Source organism: Pelophylax lessonae (genome assembly GCF_965119305.1).
Source record: "Pelophylax lessonae genome assembly, chromosome: 8".
NCBI classification, from domain to species: domain Eukaryota; kingdom Metazoa; phylum Chordata; class Amphibia; order Anura; family Ranidae; genus Pelophylax; species Pelophylax lessonae.
This window is the reverse complement of record NC_138775.1, coordinates 63,571,506-63,585,410: the sequence shown is the minus strand read 5'-3', so window position 1 is coordinate 63,585,410 and position 13,905 is coordinate 63,571,506. Positions and strand designations below refer to the sequence as shown.

Below are 13,905 nucleotides of genomic sequence, written 5' to 3'. Positions count from 1 at the left end.
GTATGGCTGAATTCAAACTGCACCCGCACAAAAGATGCACGGGACCCTTTTTTCCAGCCGCATCAGGATCGGATCGCACAGTGGTTCACACTTGTGCGATCCGATCCTGTGCGAACTGTCAGATCGCACTGCGATATGCGATCAAACTGGGGGTGTCGTTAACATTTAATTGACACCCCCTGCGTATCGCATATGGCAGTGTGAACTGCCAGATGTGCGTTTGCGATGCGGGAACAGGCTGCGAATTCGCAGCCTTCCCGCATCGCACAAGTGTGAACCGGGACTAAAAGTGTTAAATTAAAAGAGTTACTTGAACAACTGATGCCTGGAGGCATTTTCAGACATTTAAAATCTCTTTACAGGCACAGAAATCACATCACTTTACCTTTATTTCCTGACATATTGAGTTTTCCTCTTGCTCTGTGTGAATATAGAATTTAACTATGTTCTTGTTGACATGGGTGAAGATCTTTACCAGGTTGCTGAACACCTCTGGATTCATTTGATTTATTAGATGGGCTAGTGCTGTGCTTGAGGCAGTAATGTCTGGTGTAGCAGATGTCATTTTCTCCTGGTTCTGTATCCCAGGATCCTGGGAGCTATGAGGCACTAGCTCTGCCAAAGTAACAGGATTTTCATCCAGTGTAACATCCTGTCCACTTCTCTGAGGTTTCCCTTCCACACAGCCATTATGAATTAATTCAGAACATTGTAAAGGTTCCAATATGTCACCAGAGTCTTTTGAAGGCTCTGCATAATCATTTAAATTGTTTTGCTGTTGACCATGATGCAAGGATTCAACGGACTCCTTCACTTCAGTCCCTATATTCAAAGGCATGCCAGTCTCTGGACAGCTTAAATAGGAGTTCACCACACTGTCCAATTTAACACGTAGTTCGTCTATATACTGTTGTACAGGTATACCAGAGGTGTGTGCATACAGCCAATCAGAAAGTCTGACATCCCTTTCATCTGAGGACAGAACAGGTGCAGTGACAGCTGTATAGGCAATGTCCTTTTCACGCAACACTTCCTGCAGACGCTCAGAGAAATTTCTGTAGATTTCTTGCACAGTGTTCTCTATCACTCCATTTTGGCAATGCTTTGTTTTAAGAAAGCAATGTCCTTTTCTGGTGGGTTGATCACTGTTAGCTGCTCTTTCATTCTGAGAGGACCGTCTCCTTCCTTTTTGGTACTCCGCAAGTGGGGAGTAACCACAGCCTTTCCTCTTAGTGTTATACACCCGTGGATCATCTGGAAAAGTATCCCTCAAAGGGGAGTATACTGACTGTTCTTCCACCAGACTCAGGCCTGAGACAGAAAACAGGAAAGTTAGAAAAACAAAACTTTAAATGTACTGTTCAGTCATTCCAATTTTCACTGTACATATGATATGCTTAAAGTGATTATGAAGGAATATTTTTTTTTTTTTTTAAACAAACCTCTTTATACTTACCTGCTCTGTGCAAAGGAATTGCACAGAGCGACCCTGAACCTATTCTTCTCGGGTCCCCTGCCGGCGATCCTGGCTGCTCCTCTGTCCAGTGCCCTGATGGGAAGAAGCTTCCTAGGGGGGCACTAATGCGTGCTTGCGCCTGGGCCCCGCCACTGCATTCATAGACAGGGGGACTTGGCCATGTCCTCTTGTCACTGGCTTTGACAGCACTGGGTGCCAATAGCGCTCAGTGCCCCAGCAAAGCTAACAAGACACAGAAGGGAGGAAAGCGAAAAGCTGCTGACGTGCACAGCACTGGATCGAATGAGTCCTCAAGTATAAGGGGGGTGAGGAGCCAAATTCGATTCCTAAACATATTTTACCTTAACCCCTTCCCATCCGCGCTACAGCCTATATACGGCTGCAGCGCGGACTCGAATTTTCGGGAGGCCGTTTTTAAACGGCCTCCAGTGACACGCCCCCCCGCGCGCTCCTGCGAGCGCGCATCGGGGGGAATCTGTGTCGGCCGTGTCCCTTGGACACGGCCGATCACAGATCGTGGTGAATGGCCAATCACAGCGGCCATTCACCACGTGATCAAGCCGTCCAATGAGAGATGATCTCATATGTAAACATATGAGATCATCTCTCATCGCCGGCGCTCCTTCCTCACACAGACACTGCAGTGTGAGGAAGGAGGGGGAGCCGACAGCCGCTGGGGACACAGACAAATGTAATCAGGGCACTGATCACCAGTGCCCTGATTACTGAAGGTAAAAAAACACACACACTGCCCCCACCATCAGTGCCCACAGTGCCCGCCATCAGTGCCCCCATCAATGCCCACAATCAGTGCCCATAGTGCTGCCAGTCAGTGCCCATCAGTGCCTGCTCATCTAGGCACTGATGAGCACTGACTGGCAGCACTATGGGCACTGAGTGTGGGCACTGATGGTGCTGCCCATCAGTGCTCATCAGTGCCGCCCGTCAGTGCTCATCACTGTCACCCGTCAGTGTCCATCAGTGCCATCCGCCAGTGCCCATCAGTGCCGCCTATCAGTGCCGCCCGTCAGTGCCGCCTCTCAGTGCCCAGCAGTGCCACCTCTCAGTGCCCAGCAGTGCCACCTCTCAGTGCCCAGCAGTGCCATCTCTCAGTGCCCAGCAGTGCCACCTCTCAGTGCCCAGCAGTGCCACCTCTCAGTGCCCAGCAGTGCCGCCTATCAGTGCCGCCTATCAGTGCCGCCTATCAGTGCTCATCAGTGCGGCATATTAGTACCTCCTCATCAGTGCCCATAAGTACCACCTCATCAGTGCCCATAAGTGCCACCTCATCAGTGCCCATCAGTGCAGCCTATCAGTGCCCATCAGTGCCGCCTCATCAGCGCACATCAGTGAGGGAGAAAAATGTATTTTCAAAATTTACTCGCAGAAAATAAGAAAAACTTTTTTTTTTTTTTCAAAATTTTCTGTCTTTTTTCTTTTTTTTTGTAAAAAATAAAAAACCCAGAGATGATTAAATACCACCAAAAGAAAGCTCTGTTTGTGTGAAAAAAATGATAAAAATTTCATATGGGTACAGTGTAGCATGACCGCGCAATTGTCATTCAAAGTGTGAGAGCGCTGAAAGCTGAAAATTGGCCTGGATGGGAAGGGTGTTTAAGTGCACAGTAGGCAAGTGGTTAATGCAAGAAATGCATTTAGGTAAAAAATATTTAGGCTTTAGAACCACTTTAAAACCCTTTCCCCCATCCATCACAAATCTCTAACTCAGTTTAGGATGGATGGTGGCTAAAATTTTGTAGCTAATCTTTTAACAAAAGTGAATTACATTTTTGGTACACAGTGAACCTGTGCCCAGAAAATGCACACAAAGTATTTACATATTCTGACCAAGCAATAAAAACACTTTAAAACAAACTCTCACATCTTTATCTATACACATTGTACAGAAATTAATTTTCAAAGTTTACGAAACAGGTATTACAATTTTAGAAGGCCGACAGGCTGCAAAGATCTGCTCACACAAAAACAAAAGCCAATGTAAACATCTGAGTGTTCCTAAGCTGTTGAAATCCCATTGAAACCCAGCTCATGAGTCTTGTTTAGGGATTTTCACATGAAAATTAGCTAAAGAGACCAGGGATAGCAAGTTTTAAAGCTTTTATTAAAAAAAATAGGATTTTTAGTCCCCATAAAATCCTTTAGTTTAATTCTATTGAAAGACACAGGTGGTCTTCCTGTGAGTCATTTTACTGCCTACAGAAGCATTGACACTTTCAAACAAAAATGTAGGCCAGCGCAGAATTACCCCTCCTAAATACCAGCATGCCTCACCTTTGCATCAAGTGCATTACCAAAAGCATGACTGAAAACACAAGGGGTGGGACCAGTGTCCCTCAATGGACTAAGCAGAAGAACATAACAGATGCGAAAGTTTCTGGTTTCTTTCTCATCCCTTGAGAGACTTGAAAGTCTTCACCTTTGTGATTTCAAAAAGAAGTCAAACTAAGAGGTGGGCAATGGCAAACAACCGCTTATAGGCTCAACATGAACAAAATGAAACTGAGGATACAGCACATGAAAAAGAAGTTGCACATGAGCTGGAACAATGGCTACTTCTATCAGTCAAATGTTGTGTGAATGATTGAAGTAATTGTAAGGTTTTTTTTTTTTGTATTGAAATAAACATTTTATACTTACCTGCTCTATACAGTTGGTTTTGCATAGGGCAGCCCGGATCCTCCTCAGGTCCTTGGCTAGAGCTCCTGGCCTGGCAACTTGCTATGTGGGCACCCAAGCCGAGCTGCAGCTTTGTGTACCCCACCCTCTCTCTCTCTATTGGCTGAGTTTGACAGCAGCGGAAGCAAATCGCGCCACTGCTGTGTCTCAGCCAATCAGGAGAGAAAGTCCCAGATGGCTGAGGCACTCGTGGACATTCACTGGATAGAGATGGGGCTCAGGTATTAGGGGGCTGCTGCACACAGAAGGCTTTTTATCCTTACCACTTGCCTACTGGGCATTTAAACCCCCTTTCTGCCATGGCCAATTCTCCGCTTTGAGCGCTGTCGAACTTTGAATAACAATTACGCGGTCATGCAACACCGTACATCAATGAAATTTTTATCTTTTTTTTTTTCAAAATAGCGCTTTCTTTTGGTGGGATTTAATCACTACTGGTGTTTTTTTTCCCGGCAAAAAACGTTTTTATAGTTTGTTATAAAATTTTGCAAACAGGTAATTTTTCTCCTTCATTGATGTTCGCTGATGAGGCAGCACCGATGGGAACTAATAGGTGGCACTCATGGGCAATGATAGGCACTGGTAGATGAGACTGATAGGCAGCACTGATGGGGCACTGACCTGCAATGGTAGGTGGCGCTGGTGGGCACTGGGGCACAGATGATCATCTCCTCCTCTGGACCGATGTCACTCTGACAGCAGCCAGTGATCGGCTTTCTTTTTCTCCTCAAGCTGACAGCATGAGGAGGGGAAAAAAAAGCTGATCTCCGGATGCTGTTTACATCACGTGATCAGCTGTCATTGACTACCAGCTGATCCCGCGGTAAGGGGCCAGGATCTGCCCCTTAAAAAAAAAAACTTCTGACTTTACAACCACTTTAATGTCACTTTCTGGACCTAATTGTCTGAAGACTAAATTACCCCAGAGTGCACAAGGATTAACAACTGCCAGTAGGAAAGTGGAAAAGTGCACCTTAACACTGATGAAGGTTTCTAACTTTAGTAGTCCTACTCCAAACCTTTTAGGCAGCCAGAGAGCCAAGTATGGGAGCATGGGTGTGCCTACACCAGGAGTAAGGGAAAGAGACAGGCAACTTAACTGACCTGTCTAAACTTCTTACGCAGAGGGAGGTAGGGCTCTTGCCTCCAGTAACATTATTATGTCAAGGAACGGTCAGACGAGACACCATCCCTCAAAAACCCCTTTCCTCTATCTTGCAGAGCAGTGGAAAGAGAACCTTCTTTAGAGAGAAAGTATACATAATTTGGAAAGAGAACCTTCTTTAGAAAGTATACATAATTTGGAAAGAGAACCTTCTTTAGAAAGTATACATAATTTGGAAATAAAGCACCAGTGCATCTTCAGCGAAGCCTAGAGAATCCCTGGTCTTGTCCACAAAATGTGCTTAACTTGTTGACCCCACGAAGCAAGGATATCAACATGGGTTGTAACACCTATTATAGGTCTTGTAAAGGTCCTTCTCAATTCACAACGATTATGGCTTGGGCTGAGTCCCAAGATTTGACCCAGGTACAGTACAGCGTCTAAAGGGCTGGAGGGCAGGTCTTCAGGGTCTGAAACCATAGAAATGGACCAGAGCCCTGGACATGTAAAGCACTCTACAGCTAATTTCACACATTGCACTTTGTGACCAGGTGGACAATACCAAAACACTGAAGCATGCTAGTAGTAAGAGAGGTTATCCTGAGTTGGCGTGCAGTTTGTTTCCAAGTGTCCAATGCTCCTGTATGCGGCAGTATAAACAATGAAGCCTTTCTGTACACCTCAATAGACGAAAAAATTCATTTTAGAAACACTTGTCACTGTTCACAGAAATGAGCAGACATCAGAAATGAGTATGTAGATGAGATGGATTTTATGAAGGGAAATGGATCTGTACAATTCTATTCTACTAGTAAATATTAGCTCTGAAAATATTTTTCAAGACTTTTTTACTACACCAACCTAGGCTTTAACTTTCCAAGGACACTTGGTAGCAGCAGTCCTGCTTCTGTACAATCACATGTATAGCAGGTTCACAGCAATAATTTATTAAACTGGCCTCCTCACCTTGTTGGTTCTCATCCCTAAGAAATCCAACATGATCCTCAGGAACATTTTCTTCCTCTCCTGGGGAAAACCAGTAGTTAGAAATCATGGACTCTTATCTAAAACACTAATGGTCTCTAATGTACTGAGCAGAACACTACCAAAATGCTCTTAAAAAGCATCTAACAGATTTAATTTGTTCCATGTTATACAGACATTGAATATAAATATGTGACAATTTGACAGATCGAACCCTAATAGTAACCTTTTCAGGGTCCAAAAACTTGCAAGAGATTTAACAGATTTAGATATCATGCTATGTATAGTTAAGGAGAAAACCTTTCAGGCATCAAAAAGGTGCTTCGCCTAAGGAGAATAGGTTGGCAGAACTCTCTGGAGTTGTGTTGCCTTAACAACCTGAAGGCACACAGTAAATATATTCCAGAAGAAATAACCCTGAAAAGTTCACAGCTAACCTGAACAGAACATATACAAACTATTAAAATCTAACACTTACGGTATGCTTAACAGTCTTAACACTATGGTTAAAAAATCCAGACCAGAAATAAAGTGCTGGATATGCATGGCTCATTTTCTATTCCATTAACAAGGTTGATGAATGGCGATGGTCCCCTCAAAGTGTTTCCACCAAAAATACCTTCAAAAGCCACCTATGCTGCCAAGAATATAGTGGTGTAAGCTATAAGGAAAACCGGGTTCGTTCAGAGACATCAAGGCTAGATTATGGATTCTTGTTTATACTCAAGGCTTTTGTGCAAGGATGTGAACTCTAGCTATAACAGATCGTGCTACAGCTATGGAGGCCCACACCTGTGCACCTACAATTATTTTTTATTTTTTTTTTTCCCCAAAAAATTTTTATTTACAATTATTAGCGTTAGCATTAAGTGCGTATTTTTTTGAATCTCTAAAGTTAAAACCAATTGGTATTCTGTATTACTAGAGAAATTGCTTTTTGAGATTACAGGTACAAGAGTTTCTGGAGAAGTAAGAAAATAAATTAGGCGCAATATCTGTGAAAAAGTTGATATAAAAAAAAAGTGTTTTTAAGTAGTAGGTGTGAGGTGTGGATAATTATCAATATAAAATTAAATGTTCCAACAACCTGTGTGAAGAGGTGATAGCCACCAAAAAAGCCACCTTCTCAGACAACGTAAGCAAGGGAGTCTCCCGAAGATTCTCAAAGGGAGGCTTCCGGTGGACCAAAGGCACTAAATTGAGGTCCCAAGGCAGCAACGGAAACCGCATTGAAGGAACCAAATCTCAGACACCCCGAAGAAAAAGGTACGCATCAGGGAGTATGTGGTCAAGGGTCATTGGAAGAAAGCTGCCAAAGCCGACCCCTGGCTCTTGATGGTACTCAAGGCCAATTTCTGTTCAACTCCCTGTTGAAGGAAGATCAAGATTTGAGCCATCACGCAGGAGCGAGGATGAACCTCAAGAGACTCACACCACGCAATGTACGTCTTCCACGTACAATGATAGATCTTCCTAGTAGATTTAATGCCTTTTACCAACGTTGGAATCAGTGACTTGGATAAACCTCTATCCATCAGCACCTGGCGTTCATCAGCGAAGCGGTCAAGGCCAGCAACTAAAGCAGGATGGAAGATTGGTCCTTGGGACAGCAGATCCTCCCTGAGAGGAAGCTTCCAAAAAACGTGGGCGACCAGCCGCACCAGATCAGCGTACCAAGCCTAGCAAGGCCAGTCCGGCACCACTAAGATGACCGGAATCCTATCTGCCTCGATCCCACAAAGAAGTCTTGGCAGAAGCTTGAGAGGGAAGACTTAAAACGGACTATACCGACCCCATGGGGCCACCAGCGCATCTATGGCATCCGCCAGAGGATCCTGTGAAAGAACCACAAACCTCTGCACTTTTCTGTTGAGCTGAGACACCAACAGATCAACCACGGAGATGCCCCAACGGAGACAACTGATGAAACTCCTCTGGCTGAAAGGGCCACTCCTCTTGGCCCAACACCTGCCGAATGAGGTAATCTGCCTGCCAGGTTTTCCACCCTGGGAAATGTGTACGGCAGAGAGGGCTGGAATGAATCGTTCTACCCACCCTAGAATGCCGGCTACCTCCAGAGCCGCCAGGACACTTTGTGCCCCCCTTGGTGATTGACATAAGCCATGGCCAGGGAATTGTCAGATCAAAAGCTCAATGGACATCCCTGAAGACAATCCGTCCAATGGTCCAGGCACAGTTTCATGGCTTGGAGTTCCAAGACATTGATGGGTAGCCTTGACTCTTCCAGTGTCCAGATCCCCTGAGCAGAGAGACTGCTGAGTTTTGTCCCATTTGGCCAGAATCTCCTTTTGCAGGGATCTCGTATGGAACTGTGCAAACAGAACCGCCTCGAAGGTAGACCCAATAAGGCCTAGCACCCGCATGCAAGTTCAGAGGGACGACCATTTGCTGAACAGCAGAGACGAATTGCAGCCTGCGATTTCTGGAGTTTGTCCAGAGGAAGGAGGCTAAGGCCAAGTCCAGAGTCAGACCCAGATAGTCCAGCTTTATGGATGGAACCAGAGCAGACTTTTGAAAATTCAGAATCCAGCCGAACTCCTCAGAGTCCGTATGGTGATTTCCAGGTCTTCCACCAGAGCAGTAGGGGACTCCGCTAACCGAAGGAGGTCGTCAATGTAGCCCAGTACCGTGATCCCTCGTTGGCATAACAAGGCTAGCACCAGGGCTAACACTTTTATGAAGACCTGAGGAGCAGAGGCAAGACCAAAAAGGGTAACCTCACAAACTGATAATGCTCCTCTCCCACAGAAAAGCGGAGGAAGGGCTGGTGACCGACACATATTGGAATGTGAAGGTAAGCATACTTGATGTCCAAAGAGGCAAGAAAATGCCCCTGATGCAGGGATGCCACCACCGTGGGAATGGACTCCATCCTTCACTTCTGCACCCGCACAAAGCAGTTCAGCGCCTTGAGGTCCAGGTCTGCACATGCCTTGCCTTCCTTCCTGGGAACTGTAAACAGGTTTGAAAAAAAAAACCCTGAAAATGTTCCGAAGTCGAAACCAGGACAATCACCCGTTGAAGCAACAGGTCTTGTACTGTCCCAAACAGGCCCTGTAAACAATCAAGGCACAGGCACAAGCTGGGAGGGAAAAAACCTTGCTGGGGGACAAGAGTGAAACTCAAACTTGTAGCCAGACCAAATGACATTGTGGAGCCACTCGTCTTGTACCTGGGAAGTCCACGACCATCGAAGACGTCCCCCACCCCTGATACAGGTGAGGGCACACTATGCTGAAGGAGCCTTGTCTGCAGATCTGGAGAAGCCCGCTCTCGGCTCGCCAGAACAGGTTCATTTGGATCCTCCAGAGGCGGCCCTGAAAGGCTCCGAGCCCTTGTCCGTCAACCCTGAGGGATGAAAAAACTTCTTACAAGACGAGAAGGAAGGCCCACATCTAAAACTAGGTTCCTTGCCCTTCGTAGCCTGAAAAGTACTCCTCACTCTGAGACCTTAAAATGAGGTCACCCAGGGTAGCCCATAAAAAAAAATGATCCCCTTGAAAAGGGAGATCAGTCAAGGCCTTTATAGAAGTCTGGTCTACAGACCAGGATTTGAGCCAAAAGACCCGCCAAACCACTGCCGAAACAAAGCCAAGCTACCAAGGGAGCCGCATCCAAAGAGACATTACAGATAAATTGAAGCCCGTGAACTAGCTGGTACGCCAGCTCAGCAAAGGCAGGAGGAGCTGTTCTCCCTCCACGCCACGGCGTAAAAGCTTAGCCCACTTGGTCAGAGTTAGCGACACTAGGGCAATGGTGAATACCGACCTCAGTGCTGAACAAGCAAGAATGTACATATTGTGGGCCACAGCCTCCGCTTTCCTGTCAGCCGGATCCTTAAAGGCCGCATTTGTCGTCCCCACTCTTTAGTGACAAGTCTGTCAAAATAAGAGGGGAAAGAAACTCCTTTGCTGCTCTGGATAGCTTGTAAGTACCAAGGGGAACCTGTGCCTCCATCGCAGCTGCATCCTCCATCTTCAAGGTCTCATGCACAGATACAATCAGTGCCTTCACTAGCGCATTTTCTTGCGTGTTTGCAGATGTGGAGGAATCATCCTAACTAGCTGAGGAGTCTTGGCGCGTGGTCGCGAACCCAGCAGGGTGACCCACGTCCGCAGCAGCCGAATCAGATTCAGGATCTGATGAGACAAATGAGGCGGGGGGGGGGGGGGGGCATTTTTTAATAATCCATCGCCCAAAAGCCACTTCCACCCAGGACACAAAGAACCCCAGTCAGTGTATCGATGGATTGTTTGGACCTGGAGGGCCCCGCAGCCTCAGAGAGAGGGTCAGGTGGGGAGATGTGCCCCAAAGACTCCATGAGCCACCGGAGGATCACATAAAGTGTGTAAAACTGCAAAGGGGCAACCCCCACCACACTGGCAGCATCACCTGGTCATCAGGCACAAAGCACCAAGCGATCCGCAGCAGAGAGAGAACCCCACCAGGCTCGCCACTCAGCATAAACAGGCACCTGCAGCCACCAGGATAATCTGCATTCCACGAGCGGTGACCAGGAAGTGAAAAGATCCAGGAGTCAGCACCAGGGGATGAGGAGGGGTTCCCACCGATGCAATCGCCACCCATAGGGCTCCACTGTCACGGTCGTCGCTATTTTCAATCGCAAACCACTGCAAAAAGCCCGCCAGACTACACACACATGCACGCCGTGCATAGAATCACAGGCTACAGCCAAATGGCAGCCCCCACAAAGCTCCTAGGGGCCCAGGTGGGATCCCTAGACCTCAAGAATAGGCTCAGGCAGAACAGGGGGCCTGGCAGGAGCCTCACCAGGTACAACCCCCCAGCTAAGCCGAACGCATAGTCCCCTGCCCCCACCCCAGGAGGTGGACCAGAGCACCCATACAGCCTCAGCAAAAGTGGAGGGGGGATAGGATGGGGGAAAGATGGGGGCTACCCACCATACCAGGAACCAGTCAGGCACCACTTCAGACAGAACCCCTTCGCCATCTAAATGGGGCTGTCAAAGGAGGAACGCTGCGACTCCGGCCCAGACCCGATCGTATGCGACCTTGCGAGGTCTGCATGCGCTCAGCAGACTGTGGTGACCATGATTATCCAGCCCGTCGGCCCAGTCCGGCAGTGGATTGTAGATCTCACAGGAAAAACCAGGAGAGAAAACCTAAAGGAAAAAATTTGCCAGGACCAGAGATCCCAGCAAGGAACTAGGTCCTTTCTCCTGACTAGGCAGAAAAAAAAACTGATTACCTATAGCAGAGGCAGAAAAAAAAAAAAACTTATTACCTATAGCAGAGAGAGGGAGTATACCCTCTCAATAAAAAAAAAAAAAAAAAAAAACTTGTATGAAGCTGTGCGCAAAAGAGTGACTCGTCCAACTCATTCAGCTGTATGCATAACTTTAGACTGAGATTTGAGCTCTTTATATTTTTAGTAAACAGTTAATAGTACCGCTGACCATACATTCTTTGTTTTTTCGTTTAAGGCTTCTTGCACACGATACTCCTGTTTGAGCATCTCACAGCTTGAAAAAGCTTAAGTGCAGCTTTTTTTTCGGAGCTAAAATACAGCCCATTAATTGTAATGTGCCTGTGCACACAGGCGCGTAAACAAACGCTGTGCATTCTTCAGTAAGAACAAAATAGAAAAATCTGCATTTTTGGTCAGTAATTTAGGACTCATTGCACGCAAATAAGCACAAAAAAGTCTGGAAAAAGTAGATGCTCAAACAGGAGTATTGTGTGCAAGAGGCTTTTAAAAAAAAAAAAAAAAATTACCTGGTTCCCCTATCCACACATTCGAGGTAAAAAGAGGAACCACTCCTGCTATGCTATTGTGTTTTGACAGCAGGGAAAGTTTACAGCTGTCAGAACACATTGATCAGTGTTGCTGGCTATAACCAGCGAAACTGATCCTTTGGGGGGAAAAAAACAGACAGGCTGGTTGTACAGAAGTCAATTGGCAGATCAAATTCTATACAACCAGTTTGTCCATACATGGATCGAATTTCGGCTGGTTCCTGCTGAACTGGACACATTTTGATCCAATCAAAGCCGGCTTTACCTATAAAACATTTAGCACTCCCATCTACTGTCTTGATATTCGTAAGTATGACAAACAGTCGAATTCTTAAGAACCAAAACACTTTAGCAACCAGATATTTATATGCATATTTCTAAATGTAAATGCCCCAAAAATGACAATTTCATGCAATGTGTAATGACAGTGACGTTTAGGATCATTTATGGGTCTGCAGACGGATGATGCTTATGAAAATCAGATCAGTAACAATATCACATGCTCTGTGTCTGGTTGTAAAAATACAATCCTAAACACTTGGCGTAGCAAATTTTTAGAAGCCTGTACTTTAGAAGAAAATATATTACTGACCCAATACCTTCAGTACCCTCTCGCAGCATTGTATGATTTGACTATTGTGGCTATAAAGTGGACTATTTAATACACTCATTTTTTTTCATTCATTGAAAAGAAAATTCCTCCACCAAAACAAACAAGGTAGATTGAGGAATTCCTAGCCATCCACCCCCCCCCCCCCCCCCCAGGACACTATTCTGACAGCGGGACCCACCTCTGTGTAAACACTGACTGACGGCTGCGGCCTGCGATTTAAAACATTTTCCAGCATGTCCCTTTGAAAGAAGTCAAGCAGGCCAGTCCTTGCTGAACCAGCCAATTTTTAAATTTGTGTAATGAACCTTCAGCCTAAAACGGAAAGGATGAATACACTATGGGGTTGATTTACTATAACTGGAGTGTGCAAAATCTGGTGCAGTTTTGCATGGTAGTCACTCAGCTTCTAACTTCAGCTTTGACAAAAAAAAAAAAAAAAAAAAAAGGAAGCTAATTGGATTTGATGCACAGCTGTACCAGATTTTGCACTCTCCAGTTTTAGTAAATCAACCCCTATTTCCAACAAGCAAAATGTAAGCTGCAAGCTGTTACCTGACCCGGGTGCTTTTTGGTCCATGAACTGCAAAAGATTCAAGAGGCTTTCCTGGGTTACTCGAATTTCTTTTTTTATTTTTTTAATATAAAATATTTGTGTCATTCTCAAAACTTTTGGCCACAGCTGTACGCTTTGTCAAAAGTATTGGGACGCCTGCCTTTACATGCACATGAGCTTTTAATGGCATCCCACCAGTCTAAGTCTGTAGTGCTCAATACTGTATTGAGTTGGCCCACCCTTTGCAGCTATAACAGCTTCAACTCTTCTGGGAAGGCTGTCCACAAGGTTTAGGAGTGGGTCTTTTGGAATGCTTCACCTTTCTTCCAGAGGCGCATTTGTGAGGTCAGACACTGATGTTGGACTAGAAGGCCTGGCTCGCAGTCTCTGGTTGGATTTATCCCAAAGGTGTTTTTTGGGTTGAGGTCATAACTCTGTGCAGGCCAGTCAAGTTCCATCACCCCAAACTCGCTCACCCAGGTCTTCATAGACCTTGCTTTGTGCAATGATGCTGGAACAGAAAGGGGCCATCCACAAACTGTTCCCACAAAGTTGGAAGCATAAAATTGTCCAAAATATCTTGGTATGCTAACTACTTAATTGTTCCCTTCACTGGAACTACGGTGCCACACCCAACCCCTGAAAAACAACTTCACACCCTAATCCCCCCTCCATCAA

General features: G+C 45.8%; 1 protein-coding gene across 1 annotated transcript in view; it reads right to left on the bottom strand.

The window, feature by feature from the left end:
* TASOR (transcription activation suppressor) overlaps nucleotides 1-13,905 on the bottom strand; it is a 123,550-nt gene that overhangs the window by 37,676 nt on the left and 71,969 nt on the right. The window contains exons 17-18 of the mRNA XM_082265035.1: nucleotides 6,246-6,305; nucleotides 386-1,311 (exon numbers count right to left, since the gene is read on the bottom strand). Of these exons, the coding sequence (XP_082121161.1) occupies nucleotides 386-1,311; nucleotides 6,246-6,305 (986 nt within the window). The remainder of the gene's footprint in view (nucleotides 1-385; nucleotides 1,312-6,245; nucleotides 6,306-13,905) is intronic.